The sequence below is a fragment of the Pelobates fuscus genome, chromosome 12 (genome assembly GCF_036172605.1).
Source record: "Pelobates fuscus isolate aPelFus1 chromosome 12, aPelFus1.pri, whole genome shotgun sequence".
NCBI lineage: Eukaryota > Metazoa > Chordata > Amphibia > Anura > Pelobatidae > Pelobates > Pelobates fuscus.
Window position 1 is genome coordinate 38,566,434 of NC_086328.1, and position 25,162 is coordinate 38,591,595.

Here is a 25,162-nt window from a genome sequence, read left to right on the forward strand (position 1 = left end):
CTCACATCTACTATATATTGGACATTTTTGGGCGCTCCACTTATACGGATTTCATCTTTCTGATGATGTCAGAAGGGCGTGACTTTACTGCTCTTAGTGGGAGATATGGTCCCCCTGCCCAAGGTAATCCTCAGGGAGGGGGGAATACAATATAGTTTATTATTCATCAATTTTTTTTTTTTTAAGCAGCCCCTGTGCACCCTTCCACTGCTCCTGTCCCCCCCTCTACTGCCCCTGTGCCCCTCTACTGCTTCTTTGCCCCCTTCTTCAGCTCCTGTCCCTCCTCTACAGCTCATGTGCCCCTCTACTGCCCATGTGTCCCCATCTACAGCTCCTGTGCTCTTCTACTGCCCCTTTGCCCCTCTACTGGCCCTGTGCCCCACTCAACAGCGCCTCTCCCCCTTTACAGCCCCTGCCCCCCTCTAGAGATCATGTGCTCCCCTCTACTGCCCCTGTCCCCCCTCTACTGCCCCTGTGCCCCCTCTACTTATTTTCCCCCCATTTACTGCCCCTGTGCTCCCCTCTACTGCCCCTGCACCATATACCACCCCTGCCCCCTCCACTGTCCCTTTGCCCCCTATACTGCCCCTGTGCCTTCACTACTGCCTTATTGCCCTCAGTACTACTCCTGACCCCCTCTACAGCTTATGTTCCCTTCTACTGCGCCTGTGCCCCCTCTACAGATCATGTCCCCCCTCTATAGCCCCTGTCACCCCTCTACTGTTCATGTTCCTCTCTATTGCACCTGTGCCCCCTCTATTGCCCTTGTGCCCCCTCTCTACTGCTCCTGTGTCCCCCTACTGCCCCTGCGCTCCCTTTCTGCCCCTGTGCCCAACTCTACTGCCCCTGTGCTCCCCTCTAGTGCCTATGTGCCACCCTCTACTGCCCCATCTCACCCTCTACTGCCCCTGTGCCCACCTATGCTGCCCCTGTGCCCCCCTCTACTGCCCCTTCCCCACCTCTACTGCCCCTGTGCCCCCCTCTACTGCCCCTGTCCCTTACTAAAACCCCATTGCCCCCCACCACAACCCATGCTCCCCCGACCACAGGCCTGTGCTCCCACCACAGCCCCTGTGCACCCCTTTACATCTAACGTCTCTACTACATATCCCTTCCACTACAGCTTCTCTCCCAACGCTACAGCCCCTACCTCCCTACTACAGCCCCTAACTCAATTATAGTCCCTATCACCCTACCACAACCCATTACCAGTGTCCCTCCTGAGATTAGGTTCTAGATCTTCCCCTGCTCTGTATGCCTGTGTCTGTATGACTATATGCCTGTGTATGACTGTATATGTATGTCTTTGTATGCCTGTGTCTGTGTGTCTCTGTATGACTTTGTCCGTATGTCTATGTATGCCTTGTTCTGTTTGTCACTGTATGCCTATGACTTTATGACTATGCATAACTGTGTCTATGTATCAGTATGACTGTATGTCTGTGTCTGTATATCTCTGTATGACAGTGTCTGGATGTATCTTTGTGTCCCTCTATGACTTTGTCTGTTTGTATGACCATGCCCCTGTATGTGTAGATTGTATGACTGTGTTTTTTTGATTATGTGGCTGCATATCTCGGTGACTGTGTGTTTTGCTATACATCTATGTCTATATGGCTTGTGAGGAAAAACACAGGTATAATGCAAATGATAAACAAGCCAACGGTCAAGGAATGGAGATATCAGAATAGTCAGGAGCCAAGCCAAAAGTCAAGGAATACAGAGATCGGATAGTCAATAAGGGAAGCCAAGGTCAAATACACAAGAAATCAATACAAGGAACGCGCTCTCAGATAACCAACTGGTAACCACAACAGGCCACTGAGAAATGGACAAACTAGGTTTAAATAGCTAAAGGCTTTCCTGATAGGCTGTAGGGAAACATGTGATCAAGCTTATGTGTGTAACACACCCATATTAAATTAATTTATCTGGCCCTTTAAGGGTTAAACAGGAATTCCTTAAATTATTCACAGCTGCAGCGGGCGGCGTCTTTAATGATACAGACCCGGCTGCTGAGAGAGGAGAGGTCACCTCCAGGGAGTGTTTGGCAGTATTCCCCTTAGGTGTGGGAATACAGCCGTAGCGATATGTGCCCGCCAGTACCCATGCTGCCCTCTGACATTGGCGTGACACATACAAAACAAGCTGAAGGGAGAGAGCCACAGAAAAGAGCTGTGGGAAAGAAAGACACACAAATGGGCTGGGGAAGTAAGAGATTTACAAGAGGGCCTGTAAGAGGCACGCATAGGGGTGTAAGACACACAAATGGGGGATACAATACTCTGAATTAATAAGAAATTCAAGGGGGGGGGGCTACGAGATACAGGTGAAGACACATTTTTCTGAGGTGGGCGGCGGGAGGCAAAATGCATCTTCACCTGTGTAGCCAAAAATCCTTGCACCGGCCCTGTTTTTTGTTAGGAAGCAGACATTAAGTAGTGGTTAGGTTAGTGGCTTCAAGAGATGATAATGCTAGATGTTAGTTAATACTTAGTGACAGATTTTTAGTAACGATAACTGGTAATCCTCTGTCACTACTTAGCGAATTTTGCAGACACAAAACAGCTGCAACTTCCCAACAGTTGTGATAGGCAAGGTAATGAGTAGTGGCTGATTTCTAGAAAAAAAATTATTTAAACTGCAGTAAACTGACCAGTGACTTGAATTGTTTTAATTCTTACCATATACATTACCATCTGTGAGTTTTCATAATTTTGGACATCAATGTCTGCGAGGATCCATTCTCCTTTGCTAGCAAACACTTCTAGTGAACGTTTTGTAACACTGTAGCTGTCTCTACTTGGAGCAAGAATAATATCTTTACCTATAGAAGAAAATAATGCATGTAAGATGTATACCTAAAATTCAGATTTTGCCTGGTCCGTTTAGCATTTTCTGGCATGATTACTAAAACAAAGTAAGCAGATATGTAAGATATTGTACGATTTCACTAATTCAAAACATGATTCATAATAGCAGGTAGTTGGCACCCATTTATAGTTTATAGGCATATTTCACCATTCCACTAAAAACAAGATCGACTGCAGAATATAACTCTTATTTTTATAAATCCAAAAAATTCCCTTGTAAAAACTTTTCAGGTCCTTTAACTTCTGGAGAACAATAGATGCAGGCCCTGCTGCCGTGAATGTCTGAAGGGACCCAGGTAATTTATTAAACCATAATAAAATAATTTTACATCTTATTTTACCGCAAACCCACCTTAATAAACTTAAAGGGACACTCCAGTGCCAGGAAAGCAATCCGTTTTCCTGGCACTGCAGGTCCCCTCTCCCTCCCACCTCCCATCCCTGGTTGCTGAAGGGGTGAAAACCCCTTCAGTCACTTACCTGAGACCCCTGCCGGCGGTGGTTTCGGATCGCCGCCTCTCCTCCCCTTCCTTACATCAGCCGGTGGGCGAGACTGATCCCGCTCACCGGCCGGGGAGACCTAATGCGCATGGGCGGCAATGCCGCGCACGCACATTAGAGCTCTCTATAGGAAAGCATTGAAAATGCTTTTAAATGCTTTCCTATGGGGAATTGAGCGACGCTGGAAGTCCTCACACAACAGAAAACCTGTGCTATAGACACGGAAGTGCCCTCTAGTGGCTGTCTAGTAGACAGCCACTAGAGGAGGAGTTAACCCTGCAAGGTAATTATTGCAGTTTATTAAAAAAACTGCAATAATTACACTTGCAGGGTTAAGGGTAGTGGGAGTCCAATGGGCAGAAGTGGTCTGGGTGCTTGGAGTGTCCCTTTAATACATTGCATAACTCGTTCTGCCACTTTCTGCTACAATGTAATTACATGGCCCACCATTGTGACATTCTAACATTGGCTGTCACTGGAATCCAGATGCACCCTTCATCTTTCCAGCCCTGTGTTTAAGAGCTTTCCTGGGAAGCTCCCACCCTCCCTGAGCATAATGCTCTCCCTGGCTATTCCAACCTCCTATAACCTCAGATCCAGTACCAGCACTTTATTTAGTCTACCTCAATAAAAAAAGAAAGCGTCTCGATCCTCCTTTTCCAACAGAGCACCACAATTATGGAACGACCTTCCGCACATTTTCAAATCTTCCCTAGGCGTAAAATACTTTAAGAGATCCCTCTCCACATATTTCAAAACAGAATGCACCTGTCATGGTTGATTATATATTTCTTACTTGTTCTATTAATATTGTTTTTGTATTTTGTTGTACCTTATTGTATCAATGCAATGTTTTGCGGACCCAGGACATACTTAAAAACTAAAATCTCAATGCATTATTCCTGATAAAATATTTTTTAAATAAATAAATCTTGAGGGACTGCACTAGGTCACTCCTGGCCTGTAGTGCTTATGGTACTTGATGTTTTCCTTAAACACAATAACACTATCTGAGATACTTAAAATGTCCCAGAGGGGTCACAAGAGTCTATTTTCTATAAGCCTTTGAGGAGGTGATGATTTGGTGTAGTTCAGTCAAAAGTAATCCTTGACATTCATAAATTAGGTTTTGATTGAGTAAGGGACCTCTGTTATTGGCATCTCATGTAAAATATAAGCGGAAAAGTGCAACCCAGTATGTTCAATATCTCAATTATGTGGGAAAATAAAGAACACACTCACAAGGATAGAGCCTCCAATCAGCTCTTGGATAAGGCTCTGAGTGGTATAATCCCCACGCAGGGATGATACTGGAATTTTTTCTCTTTGAGTGTTCACAGTGGAAATGGCATATGAAAGAATAAAAACAGGATATAGTGTTTACTGTTTTAAACCAATAGAAGTGTGTGGAAAAGTATGAAAATTACTCATAATTTTAAGAGCACCTTATGCTCAATGATATCAGCTTAGGTGGAATGATCCCTACTGAGGATATTTATCAGTAGAGGTAGATGTTTTATTGGTCCCTGGAGAGGTTTCTTTAAGATGATACAATAAATGCAGGACAAAAAAAATTAAAAGCATTAAACATTAAAAGGGTGAAAACAATATTTATTGTAATATACCACAAATAAATTAAATAAACAAATTAAAAAGTCCTTTTGAATAGTCACAACCAGTTTCGCCCTTGGGATTTCTCAGGTGATCAAAAACATTAGTCCTGCATGTGGCCCTTTTATAGGGCTTTTGAAACGTACAAATTTTTTAAAAAGTCACATTATAACATCATTAAGTCACATGGTAACCATTTACATGTGTATAATATCAGATAATTCGTTGTGAAACCAAGGCATTTAAAAAACAAATTGTTTTATGCATATATAAAAATATTAATACTATTAGGCACAATCTAACATACTTTATTTCCTCATAAACACTTAAAATAATAATTATTAATAAGATCGGCATAAAATAACCTCGAAAAAGGAACTACATATCCCATGATGCCTGTAGTAAAAAAAAAAAGACAAAGGTCGCAATATTAAGACATCATTAGGTCACAATTATATAGATATATATTAAGGCCTAGCCTGTAATTGTGGGAGGGGTTACCTAGCTATAAAAATTCAGGCCCCCTCCATTACAGGACTGTCACCGCTGGGTTCATTCAGAACCTCTGACTTCCGGTTTCGGTTCAACACACCAGGACATCGCTCCCACGTGGTCTCGCTACAGGCCAAGTTCTCCTTGCTCAGACCTCCGTACCTTACCCTGTTGGGGCTTCTCCTCCCGCTGGCTGTGCTTGGCAGGTGCCTCAGGCTTTCCCAGACTCCTTCAGGCACCAACTCCCATCCCGTCCAGCCGTTCTCGCTGCCAAGTTCCTATCTCGCCGATCTCTTACCTCCACACTGCTTAAGAGTTACACTTCCTCGGTCACAAACTGTGAGTTTTTCCCAAAAGGGTCTCATACACACGGCATTCTTTCACACTAATCGACTCATTTATACCATTCATTCATACTTACCTCTTTGTTCGGTGCTACGCATAGCAGTCGTCAGCCAGCCGTTCAACTGAATTCACCCGTACGAATCACTATATGCAACATTACTACCACTCTAGCAGTCATAGTTATAATGATACTATTATTCAGTACTGTTCTATGTTACAGTGTTCCCCCTCACTGTACTGGCAATTTGCTTAACTACTAAAGTGTCATGTCATTCTCCCCATACTCATGCTATGTATGGACAAGTTCCTAGCACAAAATCAAGCATGCTGATCCATTCCATATTACAACTCAAACTTCTAAAACTCCTGTGCCTAAATATAATAAATTTTCTTATGTATTCATATAATATTTTGCAGTTACATTGTACTCCCACTAGTATGTTCATCCAGCCTGTCCATCATAACATAGTTACAGTAGCCTCCTCACCATAGTCATCATTGCTGGGTCAAACACGGCTATAACTGCGCTGGTAACGCACCTCCCCTACAAGCCATTCACAGGCCTAACTCCCAGGGATCCTTAATTTTCCTCACTCCTTTCTCATATACTATAGCCTAGGCAAACTAGACCCAGTTTAGTGATGAATAGTCTATCACCCTAAGTATCTGTAGGACCAAAATTGTGGTCACTCATTTATGTCTATGTCCAATCATAAGTTACAATCTCCATTACAGTCCTCCCCATAATTATGTAGAACCCCATGATCCTTACTCTACTCAATTGTTCAGGTATATATATATTTAGTTTCCTTGCTATGTTCCTTGTACGTATTCTTAGTTGGCAAGGGGTTAATTCTCACTCGTCCTCAGGTTACATATTTCTAAAGTATCCATAAGACTGCTGGACACATTACTACAGGTGGCTTTTACTCACAGTACATTACCCACCCAAGCCAGATCTTACCTTTCCCTCCCATATTCTTTCCTTAGCTTCTCCAATATTTCATTCCTCTGTCTGAGAACATTGGTACATTTTAATTAATTCATGCTCTTCTAAACACTCATCCTGTTCTCTGTTAGGGTAATGTCAACTGGCTGTTCTTTTTCTACTATGTCAATAACTAGCTGTACTTTAATTAATTCCTGTGAGGCCAACAACCATCCACGCATGGAGGTATTCGCCCCTTGGTCCAAGGGGCAACCTCTCTTGGTTAACAGTTAGGGCCTCACTTCACATGTCCACTCATATTGCCTTTTTTTACCATCACCGAGAGGCCAACGTTCCTGACACATTTTTCAGTGGGCCCCGCCCACTCATCCCTCACCATAGGTATAGCCTCTCTTAGTCACTTGACATTAGCATTAACATTAACATTAGTAGTTCATATAATTTCTTCATGTCTGCCTTTAGCTAGAGCCAGTTGACACAGATGCACACTGTGGGGATATTTATTGGATAATAATAGTAAACAGTTGAGAATTACCCACTATTTCAATTCTCAGATCCCAAAGATCGTTATCATGTAAGTGAAATGTATTCCATATAAATAAAATCACAATTTGTTATAAAAATAGATACAATTTATTGTGACAAATTAAATAATAATAATAATAATAAGTAACATGCGTGACAATAATCAATGAATATTCAGTATAACATGAGTATGCAATAAAAATGGTAATACATTCCAATGGCTAACACAGCCAATTGTCAAGACAAGATTTATGATGGGCTTCACAGAAAAAGAAAGTGAAAGTTTACACACACAGAAAAACTTTCTCTCACACAGCTTGCAGTGTAAGGCCATAAAACTTTAGCTAACAGTTAGAATAACCCTTTCAATGCTGGCTAGACCTCCTAGGTAATTAAGACCTATTCTCATGTAAATTTAATTAACACAACATCTAAACCAGCTCATTAGTCATTTCCTGGAACCATCCAATAAAAATAATCTACCAGATTCTACAAGCTGAAATTTTAACTTGCCTAAACAGATATTTTATCTTATTTTATAGCAAATCAATACACCTGGATAAATATCACGATATGCTAACATGTGATTGTAACCACATTAATATATAATTATTCTTTTCCCACTTGCAGAATGGGATGCTATAACTATATATTCTTTAGTAACTAAGATTTCTAAATATCGAAATCTGATCGTGATTTATCCAGTCATATATCATGCTATTAGAAAATTTTAATTAATTTAGATTAATTAAATGAAACCAGTATAATTACCAGTTGAGTAGACATTCTCATCAGATGAGTAGGTAGTCTCAGGAACTGAATGGATGTGTGATTGGTGTGAAGGGCCGCCACCAGAATTTTTGGGGCCCCTAACTCAGCTCAGGGTCTGGGCCCCCTGGGGCCCGCCTCCAAATATGCCCACTGGGTCAGTGGCGGATCCAGAGCCTGATCTCGGGAGGGGCACTTGTAGATTATTTAACTAAATAATCCAGACACAATAACCACTACAGCTCAGTGTAGTGGTTATGGTGCCAATAGTGCCAGGACCCCCTCCCAGAGTAAGTAGTCAAACTGTTTAAGAACAGTTTGACAACTTACCTGAGGTCTGCTGGGAAATGGGGCTGTCATAGGGCATAGGAGCAGTGGTGTGTGTGAGTGGTGCAATGTGTGGGGGTGCAGTGTGTGTGTGTGTGTGTGTGAGGGGGACAGTGTGTGAAGGTTGCAGTGTGTGAGTGAGGGCGGCAGTGTATGTCAGGGGTGCAGTGTGTATGTATGTGTCAGTATGTGTGTGTGACAGTTGCAGTGTATGTGTGTATGGGGGCAATGTGTGTATGGGGCAGTGTGTGAGTATGGGGGCAGTGTATGTGTGTCTGGGGCAGTGTGTGTGTATGGGGAGCAGTGTATGTGGGCAGTGTATGTGTGTATGGGGGGCAGTGTGTGTGTATGGAGAGCAGTATGTGTATAAGGGCAGTATGTGTATAGGGGCAGTATGTGTATAGGGACAGTGTGTGTCTATGGGGGCAGTGTGTGTGTGTATGGGGGCAGTGTGTGTGTATGAGGGGCAGTGTGTGTGTATGGGGGCAGTGTGTGTGTATGGGGGGCAGTATGTGTGTATAGGGGCAGTGTGTGTATGGGTGGGCAGTGTGTGTGTGTATGGGGGGGCAGTGTGTGTGTGTATGAGGGGCAGTGTGTGTGTATGGGGGGCAGTATGTGTGTATAGGGGGCAGTATGTGTGTATTGGGGGGGCAGTGTGTGTGTATGGGGGGCAGTGTGATCTCCCCTCCGGTCCGCAGGCACATTGCAGGGCTAGCACCTGCATGTGCTGGCAGGGGAGAGGGAGACCGTCGGTTTTCTTGGGGGGGGGACACACACAATTGCCCCATCCCCCCCCCTGAATCCGCCTCCAAATATCGCCCACAGGAATACACACACAGACACAAACACACACACTGATACAAAAGGACACAGATACATGCATACAGGCATACATACTGACACACACATACTGGGACATACACACAGTCATACATAGTGACAGACAGACACATGCTAACATACATACAGACACACATGCACGAGGACATAAAGACACATACATACAGACACCGACATACATACATACACACACACATACATTCATACATGCAAACATACTGACAGACATACAGACACTGACATCCATACACACATTCATTCATAATGGCATACAGACATACACAGACATACATTCATAATGGCATACAGACATACATACATACATACATACATACATACATTCAGACTGACACGCATATGTACAGACATACTGACAGACATACATGCATACAGACATCCATATACACATACACACAGACATACGTTCATAATAATATGCAGACATACATTCATACTGACTTACAGACATACATATATACATATATAATAACATACAGACATACATAGACATACCTACAGACAGACATACATACATCCATAGACATATATACACACACAGACATACATACATAGACATACATGCATGCATACAGTCAGACAGACATACACACAGCCATACATACACACAGACATGCATGCATACAGCCATACATACATACATACAGACAGACATACATGCATACAGACAGACATAGACATACAGACAGACATAGACAGACATGCATACATACATACATACATGCATACAGACAGACAGACATACATGCATACAGACATACATGCATACATACATACATGCATACAGACATACATGCATACAGACATACATGCATACAGACATACATGCATACAGACAGACAGACATACATAGACATACATATATACAGACAGACATACATACATGCATACATACATACACACAGACATACATACATACAGACAGACATACATGCATACATACACAGACATACAAACAGACAGACATAGCTCATTTTCCAGCCACCCTCCTGTCTCTTACCTTTTCTTTGCAGGAGGGTGGCTGGGGATGATGGGAGTCGGCGCGGCTGCCTCTTCACTGCCTGGCTCTCCCTCTTCACTGGCGCGCGCTCCTCCCGCGCAGAGTGTGCTGGGAGGAAGTGACCACTTCCTCCCAGCAGTACTTGCGGCTGCTTTTTTTTTTTTTTTAAAGGGGCCCGGTCGCGCTATACAACGGCCACAGCGCTGACCGGGCCCCTGAAGATATGTGGCCCTAAGTGTGTGGTTATGGTTGTCACCCCCTGATGGCGGCCCTGTTGGTGTGTAAGAAATTCTGAGTGCCCTGGAGTGGATATCTGTCATGGATTTCTCTGCATGGCCGAATCTGAAACCCAAACTCCAACTCACTTCAACTCCGACTCTTTGACTTTTTCCGCTTCCGACTGCTTTGCCCCCTCTCTTCCCTTTCTTGCTTACCTTTTTAAAGGGAAATATTCTCTGTTCGTCACTAGGTGATAGACCAATAGAAAACTGGAGGTGTGGTTACCTTCCAATTAACAATTTAAGTATTTGGTCTATAGAGGGCAGTCTCGTCCCACTAAACATTCCTATCAAGGAAAGAGTTAACTTTTCCTGGTGGCTATTTTAACATCATTTAGCTTATCTTTATGGTTGCCATAATTTTAAGTTACTTGTCAGTTCAAAAAGTTTCTTTAGATTTTGCCCAGACAGTGTGTCTCCAATTCCTGCTGTAATTTCTAAAATGACAGTTAGAAACTTAGTCTCACCTTTCACTTACAATGGGAATCTTTTTAAGGGAGTTTGCCATGAGTTTTTTGATGGGCCTGCTTGCCAGCCTCCTACCCTGGGACTATGGGCCCTGTGATAACCCATGTTCAAAAGTACTGTTTCTGCCCCTTGGACTTTTAACTGACACAGATTCAAACATGTGGCGGCAGCGGCCATCTTAAATTGTCCAGCAGTGTTTTGTCGTCGAGTGTATGGAACTGTTTTGGGCATGGGACCATGTGCACGGTGGGGCAAAAATAAGACTTCCAGGAAATTCCTGAGCCCATAACCCAATCTGAGTGATTTTTGGATATGTTGTTCACCCGGATCGGGGCTATCAGGGGATGTGGCTTGGTGGGGATATATTGTATTTTGGGGTACTTTTTGGAGTTTGTAAAAATGTATGTTTATTCTTCTTAGAGTTAATTGAGTCAGTTCATCGTCTTCGTTAATTGCATCACAGGCAGAGGGGAGGGATTGTGTACACTGTATGGGAGTGTCTGAATGTAAACCTCTGTTTTTAATGGCTTGTGTGTTTTGTATTCGGTGCCCAACTAGGTCCACCTGGGTGTTACCTTTGCTGTAAAACTTGTATAAAAAAACAGTGTGTGCCATTAGACTTCCTGTTCCTGATTTACCCTCAATGTAGAGTCTTGTCTCTTATTGGGGGAAACTGCTACAAGGGATTGCTATGCTCTTCATACTCCCTTGAATAATTACTAGCTCTTGCAAGAGCTGTTCCTGCTTTGCTCTCTGGAGGAAGAGAGGTTCACCCACTGGAACCTGGAACCTTGTCATAGGTCAAGGGTAGGTAGGAGACGGCGAGACCCAAACTAAGCTGCTGCAGTTCATGGGGTCTGCAGTACTTATGGTGTCTGGAGAAGTGCTTGATGCCCTTGGTAAGCACTAGGAGCATACGTCGGTGGAGGTACCCAAACAGGATACAGGAAGCTCTGTTACAATCCTTTTTCCCCCATCTCTGAATTTCCCTTATAACATAGACCAATGATGTAGCCCATACAGGGTTTGCAACTATCTTCAGTGACTCCTGGTTCAGATATTTGGCCAGTCGAGACCCTTGGTCTACCCTCTTTCTACACTACATATGAACTATTTGAAGTCTACACTATCGAAGCCGTCACTAAAGCCTGGGGGCATATACAGTCAGGTCCATAAATATTGGGACATCGACACAATTCTAATCTTTTTGGCTCTATGCACCACCACAATGGATTTGAAATGAAATGAACAAGACGTGCTTTAACTGCAGACTTTCAGCTTTAATTTGATGGTATTTACATCCAAATCAGGTGAACGGTGTAGGAATTACAACAGTTTGTATATGTGCCTCCCACTTTTCAAGGGACCAAAAGTAATGGGACAGTTGGCTGCTCAGCTGTTCCATGGTGTGTGTTATTCCCTCATTATCCCATTTACAAGGAGCAGATACAAGGTCCAGAGTTCATTTCAAGTGTGCTATTTGCATTTGGAATCCGTTGCTGTCAACTCTCAATATGAGATCCAAAGAGCTGTCACTATCAGTGAAGCAAGCCATCATTAGGCTGAAAAAACAAAACAAACCCATCAGAGAGATAACAAAAACATTAGGTGTGGCCAAATCAACTGTCTGGAACATCCTTAAAAAGAAAGAACGCACCTGTGAGCTCAGCAACACCAAAAGACCCGGAAGACCCGGAAGACCACGGAAAACAACTGTGGTGGATGACCGAAGAATTATTTCTCTGTTGAAGAAAAAACCCTTCACAACAGTTGGCCAGATCAAGAACACTCTCCAGGAGGTAGGTGTATGTGTGTCAAAGTCAACAATCAAGAGAAGACTTCACCAGAATGAATACAGAGAGTTCACCACAAGATGTAAACCATTGGTGAGCCTCAAAAACAGGAAGGCCAGATTAGAGTTTGCCAAACAACATCTAAAAAAGCCTTCACAGTTCTGGAACAACATCCTATGGACAGATGAGACCAATATCAACTTGTACCAGAGTGATGGGAAGAGAAGAGTATGGAGAAGGAAGGGAACTGCTCATGATCCAAAGCATACCACCTCATCAGTGAAGCATAGTGGTGGTAGTATCATGGCGTGGGCATGTATGGCTGCCAATGGAACTGGTTCTCTTGTATTTATTGATGATGTGACTGCTGACAAAAGCAGCAGGATGAATTCTGAAGTGTTTCCGGCAATATTATCTGCTCATATTCAGCCAAATGCTTCAGAACTTATTGGACGGCGCTTCACAGTGCAGATGGACAATGACCCAAAGCATACTGCAAAAGCAACCAAAGAGTTTTTTAAACCCTTAAGGACACATGACATGTGTGACATGTCATGATTCCCTTTTATTCCAGAAGTTTGGTCCTTGAGGGGTTAAGGGAAATAAGTGGAATGTTATGCAATGGCCAAGTCAATCACCTGATCTGAATCCGATTGAGCATGCATTTCACTTGATGAAGACAAAACTGAAGGGAAAATGCCCCAAGAACAAGCAGGAACTGAAGACAGTTGCAGTAGAGGCCTGGCAGAGCATCACCAGGGATGAAACCCAGCGTCTGGTGATGTCTATGCATTCCAGACTTCAGGCTGTAATTGACTGCGAAGGATTTGCAACCATGTATTCAAAAGTGAAAGTTTGATGTATGACTGTTTATCTTTCGCATTACTTTTGGTCCCTTAAAAAGTGGGAGGCACAAATACAAACTGTTGTAATTCCTACACCGTTCACCTGATTTGGATGCAAATACCCTCAAATTAAAGCTGAATGTCTGCAGTTAAAGCACATCTTGTTTGTTTTATTTCAAACCCATTGTGATTGTGTATAGAGCCAAAAAGATTAGAATTGTGTAGATGTCCCAATATTTATGGACCTGACTGTATATATATTGTTGAAGAAGCATTTTTCTGCTACCCCCTTTTATATATATATATATGGAAGGGGGAAGCAGAAGAAATGCTTCTCCAACAATAAAGCAGCTTGCAACATTATCTATAAGGGCAGATCCTTATTTTTCACCATCATGAGACTAATTAGACAACTGACATGGATAGCAGCTACATTACAATTTCACATCACTTGCATACATATTCTGGCTGCATTGATACAGCCGCCGACACATTTTCTCGTTCTAAATTTCAGGATTTCTTCTAAGCCCACCCAACAGCCGACATCAGTAAGATGCACACTCCCTCATACCAAGACTTAATCCTGGACTAAGTCACCTCATGGCACACAGCAGATATCTGGCCAGCTCTGCCCTCCCTAGCAATATGTCACAGGCATACAATAGAGCATTCACTCTCTTTTCTAAATTCATCTCTGCGACACACACTCACTAGACTTCATAGTGGCGTTTATCTCTTTTTGCCACCTCAACCTAAAACTATCACTAAACACCATCAAACTTTATCTCACCAGTATACAACAATCATACCCTAAGTGCCTTCCCTAGCACTAATCCTTTCAGACCAGCCTATTCTGTCAAGAATATACTCAAGGTATACAACGTCGGGACAAACCCACTACCACTACTAAGACAATGATCACACCAAGACAAACCAGTTAGGTCCACCTACTGCAGTATGCTACTACTCCAGGAGTAATCATTGGTGGCCAGTTAAATTACGGGGTCATATTGCCAATTACTTAGCGGGCTAAAGCCAAACGCGCCGCTACTCCTTCTACATGGCAAACCTCTCACCACTACCAAATTCATATTATACATTGGAACACCTTTCATAAGACTCGCTCTTAACCCCTTGGACTTTTCAGATCATTCCTTCAGAATTGGAGCCGCTTCTGCGGCATCAAGTTACAATGTAACTGCTAATATCATTTAAAGATTAGGGCTGAAAGTCAGCCACCTATTTCAGATACATACCTCAGCCAGAACAGGAATTACGACTAGCATTTAAAGATTTAGCGTTGTAACGTTTATGTAATAAAGATTATATAAGTATTTATCAACTTTTTGCCCTCTTTTACTACAGGCCTACCCTATACGTCGATTCCGGCACACCACAACCGACTTGTGCTTACTACTACTTGCTTATTATTACGGCTTATGTCCCGACTACAAATATATATATATGTATAAAATATTTTTTTTCTACAGGCATCATGGGATATGTAGTTCCTTCTCGGTGGTCATTTTATGTCAATCTTATAAATAATTATTATTTTAAGTTTTTTGAAGAAATATAGTATGCTACTGTTTTACAATGTGTAGCTATTATTATTATTATTATTATTATTATTATTATTATTATTATTAGTATATATATATATATATATATATATATATATATACACATAATTATTATTTAAGTGTTTTATCCCAAACAGACCAAAAATTTTTTTTAGAGGCACCCAACCTATAAGCTCAATTAACAAGAAATGACAAAAAAAATGACCACAAAACATACAGGTACGCTAACAGACCAAAAAGGTTTTTTCAGGTGCAGAAATTGTGTGGTGTGTTGAAACACTAACTGCGCTGAAAGAAAAATCACAAGCTTCAAATCCAATATCACAAAAAATTTGCTTTCCATTCAAATTTTCATAACTTGTCAGTCAAAAAAATGCAATCTGCGTATTGGAGTGCCTCTGCGGTCACAAATACGTGGGAATGACTACAAAGAACTTGCAAGTAAGAATGATCAAACACTGCTGAAACATCATAAAAGGTTTTCGAATATCATTCTGTTTCTAAGCATTTTTTAACCTACCATAGAGATCTGAAACTTTTTACAGCCTATGGTATACACAAATGTAAAAAACCCTGGAGACTAGGGGATATCATGAGAATTTTGGGAAGAATAAAGAGGAATTTGGTATATGACTGAAAAGCTTTACAGCCAGATGGACTCAACGTAGATTTTGATTTACATAATTTTCTTTAACATAATCATGACCCCACATCCCCTTATTCTCAGTTTTAATAAACTAGTTTTGAATATAGATTTTTTTTAAAAACATGTTTTATCCCTAAAATCCAAAACACATGATTTATTATTTTTTTTTTATAAATTCCTATATTAATCACTAGCTATATGTTAAATCTCTAATCTTTAGTTTTTAATTATAACTTAATTTTTATTTTTAAATTTGTATTTGACTGCCTATTATATACACTTTCTTCCCATTTTGAATAAAATGTATTTATATATAAATAGGCACAGTTCTCCTATTTATAATATACAAACCAGTTTTTCCATTAGTATTTTATTAAAGATTTTAAAAATCCTATCTCTATTCATTAGATTTATCTACCTAAAATTCTACTTACTAGATCTACGTAACAACTGATGATGATTTTATATATATATATTTATTTAAAAAAAAAATTATAAAAATATTTATTTTTTCCTACAGACATCATGTGATATGTAGTTCCTTTTCGGCGGTCATTTTATGCCGATCTTATAAAAAAATATTATTTTACGGTTTTTGAAGAAATATAGTATGTTACTGTTTTATAATGTGTACCTAATATTCTTAGAAGATATGTATGTATAAAACAATTTGTTTTTTAAATGCTTTGGTTTCACAATTAATGATTTACCATTGGTTACCATGGTTACCATGGTTACCAATGGTTACCATGTGACATAATCATATCATAATAATGCGACTTTTTAAAAATATTGTTAATTTCAAAACCCTTTAAAAGGGCCACATGCAGGACTGATGTTTTTGATCACTCGAGAAAGCCCAAGGGCGAAACCGATTGTGACTATTCAGGAGGACTTTTTAATGTGCTTTTATTTCATTTTTTGTGGTATATTTTTACCCTCAAAACGTTATATTTTTATTATTTTTTTTATCCTGTATTTATTTTATCTTTTTAAAGAAGCCTCTCTAGGAACCCTCCCATCATCTACCTCTACTGATAAATATCCTCAGTAGGAATCATTCCACCTAAGCTGATATCATTGAGCATAAAGTGCTCTTAAAATTATGAGTAATTTTCATACTTTTCCACACACTTTTTTTTTGTTTGAAACAGTGAGCACTATCTCCTGTTGTTATTCTTTCATATGCCATTTCCACTGTGAACACTCAAAGAGAAAAAAATCCAGTTGCATCCTTGCGTGGGGATTATACCACTCAAAGCCTTATCTAAGAGCTGATTGGAGGCTCTATCCTTGTGAGTGTGTTCTTTTTTTTTTTCCACATAATTGAGATATTGAACATACTGGGTTGCACTTTTCTGCTTATATTTTACATGAGATGCCAATAACAGAACTCCCTTACTCAATCAAAACCAAATTTATTTGAATGCCAAGGAGGACTTTTGACTGAACTACACTAAATCATCACCTCCTCAAAAAGACCCTTGTTTTATTCCAATGGGGCTTTTTAAGTATATCTAAGTTATTTCTACCATTATTTAGTTGTACTGTATATATATATATATATATATACATGTACATCTATATTTATTTCAAAGTATACTTGGATAAAATCTGTTTTTTTCTTGTTTTCTACCTATTGTTTTCCCTTGGATTGTTACGGTATCCAGTTAACAGAATCTGCTGCCATTTGAGTGAGCGCTGTATCTTCCCCTCTCTTTGTTAAGTTTACAAATACTGCCTCAATTAGAATTTTGTAGACTAAGAACATAAAAACGTTTCAATCGATATAGTATCAATATTAAATACTTGGATAGCTGTACAATCTAAGTTCTTCAGGGTTCTGTTCTAGACCCACACATCTTAAATATATTTTTTAACAATCTTACAGTGAGCCTTAAAAGTTACGTGGCAGTATTTTAAGGTGACAAAATGTTAGGTGGATAATACAGTTTGAGCACAATATTAACTGTTGATAAGGTGAGTGGGTAGGCAAGAGGCAAATAAAATATTGTCCCTATGGGTGGGATCAGTCTGATATGTAAATGTATAGGTTCTCTTTGTAATGGCACAATTGCGCAAAAACATCTGAACTGGGACTAACCAAACTGAGCTTTTGTAAGCATTTTGTCCATCTCAGAGTTCTCATACTCTCTGTTTTTGTTGCAATGCATTTACTTGGACTCTACCTAAGCTAAACGGATAATCCCGATGCTGACCCTGTGCCCAGAGTGGTATCAGATACACCTGGATGACAAGGCCCAAAGAAGGTCAAAGCGATTGTCCGGTGTTGCTGTATCTTTCATGCAGAGAGGATTTGTCAGCACTTTGGTTCTGGACTTCCCTTCTGGGTGAGATCAGTCTGATATGTGAATATATAGATTCTATTTGTAATGGCCCAAATGAGGAAAAACATGTTGAGACCTGAGCAGGGAATAAACGAAGGACAAGCTACTGAGTTTCTTTAAGCTTTTGCTTTCTGTTTTTCTGTCTATATAAATCAATGTGAAGTTATACTATATGTATTTTGGGATGAGGTTCGCACATTTAATTAGCTAAACAGGGTTGAGTTAGGGACAATGGTAAATGAAATAGACTCTCCCTATTTAATATATATTATATAAATATAGATTTTTTACGGTTCCTTTTTTAGTTAACTTTTCTCACTTGATCTGTAAACCAAATCAGTGTACTGAAACATATATCTGTAATATTTACATTATGCATATGTATATCGTGACTCACAAAGCCTGCACAAAATAATTGTTTTGTTTTCAATCAGTACAGTGTGTTTACTTTAGAAGTTTTAATCTCAAAATAGAGTTGTTTAACTCCTAAATGGCATAGAATTGAGCATTTAGAATGCAGTGGCATGATCTATACACAACAAAAACACTCCATTAACCCCTTAAGGACCAAACTTCTGGAATAAAAGGGAATCATGACATGTCACACATGTCATGTGTCCTTAAGGGGTTAAGCTAAAATAGATTTGGTGCTTATAGTGTCTATTTCATTTTATTAAACAAGAATATATACATACCTGTTAAATAAAACAGATGAGAAAAAAAAATATGAAAAATCCTGGAAAGTTATGTATAATAATGCTATTAAATATCAAATATGTAATGTACGTATTAATTTATCTATGTCACTTGTTGGTTACTGTATATTAAAGGAAAGTGTTTAAACAACAAACCAGTTGAACAGCAAAATACATTCTGATAGCAATCTCAGTGACTCCCTACAATATTGATGAATACACACTGATCAGCCACAACTTTAAAACCACTGACAGGTGAAGGGTATAACATTAATTACATCATTAAAATGGAATCTGCCAAGGTGTGTATCCTGCTACACTGTAAAAATGGTTCAGGAATAGTTTGAGGAGCAAAGTTCAAAGTTTTTCCATTAGCCTCCAAATTCCCCAGATCTCAATCTGATTGACCATCTGTGGGATGTGCTGGAACAACAAATCCAATCCAACTTGCAGGACTTAAATGATCTGCTGCTAACGTCTTGGTGCCAGATACCACATGACACGTTCAGAGGTTGTGTGGAGTCATTTGCCCTTTTCTAACTTAAGATACATCTAAAGCATGTTAGTGTTAATGCACTCATCATTTCCTGACTTGACTACTGCAACTCACTACTCATCAGATTTCTAAATACTTCCATTGCCCCTTTTCATATTTTTTTTTTTTCTTTTCATATTTTTTTATGAATGCTGCCACCAGGCTAATCTTCCTAACATGTGGTTGTAGCCAGACAAGTTGGACACACAGGAACAGAGGGGTTGAGTGCCCTGCTCAATGAGCTTACATGCTAGAGGGAGTGGGGTAAAGTGACACAAAGGGTAAGGATAGTATTAGACTAATGACAGTTGCAAGAGAGGAAGCAGTCGGGAGCTATTAACAGTTTAATGGATACGCTTTCATAAAGAAGTGGGTTTTTAATGATTTGTTGAAGGAGTGGAGACTGGGTGAGCATCTAACGGAGGAAGGAAGTGAGTTCCACAAGAATGGTGCAGCCCTGGAGAAGTCTTGAAGGCGAGCATCAGAGGTTGAAGCACGGACAGAAGATATACATAAGTCTTCAGCAGAGCGTAAGGGCCTAGATGGGACATACTTGTGTATTAGTGTGGATAGATAGATGGGAACAGCATTATGTAGATATTTGAAAGCAAGACAGAAAGACAGAAAGGTGAGGTGTGGGAGGTGCGGGCGGACAGGAAGATGAGCCTCGCTGCCGCATTCATTATGGACTGTAACAGCACAAGTTTGGAGCATTTACCTGTAAAGCCCTCAATAACCCCACTCCTCATTATATTGCCCCCTCATTCAGCAAATAAGTGTTCCCTTTGCTCTGTGAGTGACTTTCTTTAGACATCTGCTCATCCCTGCACTGTCATCTCTCATTTGGAGGATTTTTTAAAGACTAACCCATTCCCTACCCCATGCTATTGGTCTCTCTCCTAGCCTCCAGTTCTTTAGGAAGGCCTTGAAAACACACCTCTCTATGTTAGCCTACCATCTTTCTGTGTGACACTTATCTAATTACAAATGTCCTCCTCAGTTCCTTCTCCATAGCTCAGCCCGTTCTCCCTCATTACACTGTCCAGTTCTTCCACACATCACTCCGACTAGCTTATTTCGACACAGGTATCTTATCCATCAGTTCCTCTTTCCCTGTGACATGCTGTTATTCCTCTTGTGTGTCTGTACCCCTTCCTCACAGATTGTAAGCTTGTTTGAGCAGCGCTTTGTTTTTTAACCTATTTTCTCTTTTAATATATTGAATGTCAAGTACTTGTTGTCAGTTATTCCCATTCTGTGATTGTAAAGTACTGCCAAATTTCTTGGCACTATATAATTAATAATAACATTTGCACTAACATGTAATTTTGTGCTGACCTATCCAAACTAATTTTATATGTTATATTGTTAAGTAACCATGAGTCTAGTTCTGCTTACTGGCTATTTACCTGGAAGACTTCATATAGATATGCACAGCCATCATCCTTCTTTTATTTCTATTTTAGAAACATACCTCCGTACACGTTAGAGCCAAAAGTCAGGGAACAACTCTGTGTATCAAAGGGGAACTTGTAAATGTCTAAGTTACAGGTGCTAACAATCCGTAATGGTTTTTCTTGAATCACATGGCCATCAGATGACAAATTGAAATAGGGGATTACAAGAGGTTTTTCATCAGACTGAGTCCTGAATAAAAATGTAAAAAAGAAAAACAACGGAACTTAAAAACCCACAATATATTTATATCACCAAATACACCATTAATGCTAAATAATAATTACAATGTAATGGCAGACATAGTTTATCAAACCCATAATGAAAGTTATAAAGACAGAGTACTCTAAATCTATCTGATGCACAATATATAAAATAATTCTTATTGAGAAAATAAAATAACAATATCAAAGTATTTAAGCAAGAAAAATGTGCATGTTACTAGAGTCCACGTATAGTATATGGTGTAAATGCTTTTATTCCTTATTATTTAACTAATTTTTGTTAAAGTATAGTGATTGTTACAAATCACTTCTCACACAATACTAATTCATTTGTGCAGAGAGTTTTATAAGTTAACAAATAATTGACATTTTCAAAATACATAGTACATATTACTGACATGAACAACAATTGTCATGCAAAAGAAAAAAAAATTATAATGAAAAGGGAGAGTGGTTATGTAAAGCAGGAACCAGGAAATAACAGGACTATACCAGCAAACAATCTACAATTCCACTCAAGATAAAAAGAACACTGACATGCCATTCTTTATTCAATCTCAATGGTTTCCTCACAGCTGAAGTAAAGATGAAAAATAAAAAAAAAAACCCTCTCTTATATAACAAGTAAATTCTATCACCTTCTCTAACTGATACCTTAACCCCTTAAGGACCGGCCTGTTTTTGCGATGTTTGTACGTTAAGGACCAGAGCAGTTTTAACACTTTTGTGGTGTTTGTGTTTAGCTGAAATTTTCCGCTCTCTCATTTACGGTTCCCATACAAGTTATATATTGTTTTTTTCAGGACAAAAGGGGCTTTCTTTACATACCATTATTTGTATTATGTCATATATTGTATTTAAAAAAAATAATAAAATATGGTGAAAAATTAAAAAAAAAACCATGTTTTTGGACTTTTACTTGAAAAATCTTTTACTTATCTACAAAAGCTAATGAAAAAAACTGCTAAATAGATTCAAAATTTTGTCCCGAGTTTAAAAACACCCAGTGTTTACATGCTTTATTGCTTTTTTTTGCAAGTTATAGGCCTATAAATACAAGTAGGAAATTGCTGTTTCAATATATATATATTTTAAATGTATCAATAGTGACCTTGTAACACCGTTATCTGTCATAAATCCCCGAAACACACCTAACATGTACATATTTTTTTAAAGTAGACAACCCAGGGTATTCAAAATTGGGTATGTCCAGTTTTTTTTAGTAGTCACCTAGTCACAAACACTGGCCAAAGTTAGCATTTATATTTGTTTGTGTGTTAAAAATGCAAGAAACGCTAACTTTGGCCGGTGTTTGTGACTAAGTGGCTACTAAAAAAGGCTGAACATACCCCATTTGCAATACCTTGGGTTGTCTTCTTTTGCAAATGGTATGCCATCATGGGGCTAATTCTCATTCCTTGGCTACCATACTGTCAGGATCGGGTCAGGGATCCAACACGCAGAGTACAAAGAGTAGCAGATACGTATACCGGTCCTTAGAATGGCCGGACTTAACGTATAACTACGATAGAATGGTCAGAGACAAGCCGAGGTCGAGGGAACGAGAAGACAGGTAAGCGAGAGACAAGCTGGGTCAAGGATAATAGAAAGACAGGAGAGTAAATATGAAAGCCGGGTCGGAACCAAAAGACAAGAGAATAACAAAGCACTGAGTGACTAGGCGGACTAGAACCACGACAGGGCAATGAGTGAATGAGAGAGCCACTGTTAAGTATCCTGGCTAGGGAGAGAAGACACGCCTCCGGCGAGTCCTGATTCGTCTCCCGAGATTTGAGTGACAGGACGTTCCGGGTTGGCGTCATGACGTCTACCTCCGGTCCTCCTGTTATAAAAGGAAGTGACTCCCTCGCGGCCGGCGTTAGCAAGACCGAGTGAACCGCGAGGGGCCGAGGAGACATGCCGTCCGGATGGATAAACTTCTAAGTCTCTACCTCTCTCAGAGGTAGAGGCTTCAGGTACCCTGACAGTACCCCCCCTCTCAGATACGCCCACCGGGCGGAAGGAGCCGGGGCGAGATGGAAAGCGGGAGTGAAATGCCCTGCGAAGGCGAGGAGCATGAACATCCTCTTGTGGTACCCAACTCCTCTCCTCAGGACCATATCCCTTCCAGTCAACTAAATATTGTACTCTCCCCCGGGAGACACGAGAATCAATAATGGAGTTAACCTCATACTCCTCCTGACCCTCCACCTGAACAGGGCGCGGAGGGGCGATTGTGGAGGAGAATCTGTTACAGATTAGAGGTTTCAGCAATGACACGTGAAAGGAGTTCGGGACGCGTAAAGTAGCTGGGAGAGCTAGACGATACGCCACTGGGTTAATTCGAGTCAAGATCCTGTAGGGACCAATATAACGAGGAGCGAATTTCATGGAAGGAACTTTAAGACGAATATTCCTAGTACTCAACCAAACTCTATCGCCTGGAACAAAATTCGGAGCCGCCCTTCTACGTTTGTCAGCATGTTTCTTAACCAGTACAGAATTGTGTAGAAGAATCTGTCGAGTCTGATCCCACAACTTCCTCAAATTGGCCACATGGACATCAACCGACGGCACTCCTTGGGAAGGAGAAACCGAGGGAAGAATAGATGGATGAAAGCCATAGTTCATGAAGAAGGGGCTTGAATGCGTAGAGTCACAAACGAGATTGTTGTGCGCAAACTCCGCCCAAGGAATCAAACCGACCCAATCGTCCTGGTGTTCGGAAACAAAACAACGTAAGTATTGCTCAATCTTCTGGTTGGTTCGTTCGGCAGCTCCGTTAGACTGAGGATGATAGGCGGACGAAAAATTCAATTTGATGCCTAATTGAGAACAGAACGACCTCCAGAAGCGTGAAACAAATTGGGAGCCTCTATCAGAAGTGATCTCCGAGGGAATCCCATGCAAGCGAAAAATCTCTTTAGCAAAGATTTCCGCCAATTCAGGAGAAGTCGGGAGTTTAGGCAACGGTACGAAATGTGCCATCTTGGTAAACCTATCGACTACGGTGAGGATAACAGTGTGCTTTTTAGAAACAGGCAAATCCACAATAAAGTCCATTGCCACACAGGACCAAGGTTTGCCAGGAATTTCCAGAGGCTGCAGAAGGCCACAAGGAAGCGAATGCGGTAGTTTAGTCTTAGTACAGACCACACAAACTCCGATAAAATCCTTAATATCCTTCCGTAACGAAGGCCACCAGAAATCCTTGGAGATCAAAGAATACGTCTTGCGAACACCCGGATGACCAGCCACCTTACTCTCGTGAAGACACTGTAAGAGCTCCAATTGGAGTTCAGGAGGAACGAAAAGTCTGGAAGCCGGGGTCAGTCTAGGTGCCAGATGCTGCAAGCTCCTTATCTGATCAAGTAGCGGAGAATGGACTTTGAGAGTAGTGTTAGCGATAATGTTACACTTGGGTACTATAGAGGACAAAACCGGCTCAGATACGGCAGCAGGTTCATACTGGCGAGATAAGGCGTCGGCTTTAGAATTCTTAGAACCTGGCCTATATGTGAGTACGTAGTTGAAGTGAGTGAGAAATATGGACCAACGAGCCTGTCTAGATGATAGTCGTTTAGCCTCTCCAATATAGGATAAGTTTTTATGATCTGTCAAAATAGTAACAGGATGCAAAGTACCCTCCAATAAATGTCTCCACTCCTTCAAGGCCATTATAACCGCTAGTAGTTCCCTGTCACCAATGTCATATCTGCTTTCAGTACCTGACAATTTTTTGGAAAAGTATCCACAAGGATGTAATGGTTTATCTACACCCAACCTTTGGGACAGAACAGCACCTATACCTGTCTCAGAAGCGTCAACTTCGAGTAGGAAAGGTAGTGTAGTATCAGGGTGAACTAAAATTGGTGCGGAAGCAAACAGCTCCTTGAGTGTTTTAAAAGCCAGAAGTGCTTCAGTAGACCAATTCTTAGTCTCAGCCCCTTGTTTGGTCATATTGGTGATGGGAGCAATGATAGAGGAGTATCCCTTAATGAAACGTCTGTAGTAATTGGAGAAACCAATAAATCTCTGGATAG

The 25,162-nt window shown here is 40.6% G+C and overlaps 1 protein-coding gene across 1 annotated transcript in view; it reads right to left on the reverse strand.

The window, feature by feature from the left end:
• The window catches only part of LOC134578475 (uncharacterized), a 133,592-nt gene that overhangs the window by 46,865 nt on the left and 61,565 nt on the right, over window positions 1-25,162 (reverse strand). Inside the window, exons 5-6 of the mRNA XM_063437474.1 lie at window positions 20,915-21,087; window positions 2,685-2,827 (exon numbers count right to left, since the gene is read on the reverse strand). Coding sequence (XP_063293544.1) covers window positions 2,685-2,827; window positions 20,915-21,087 — 316 coding nt within the window. The remainder of the gene's footprint in view (window positions 1-2,684; window positions 2,828-20,914; window positions 21,088-25,162) is intronic.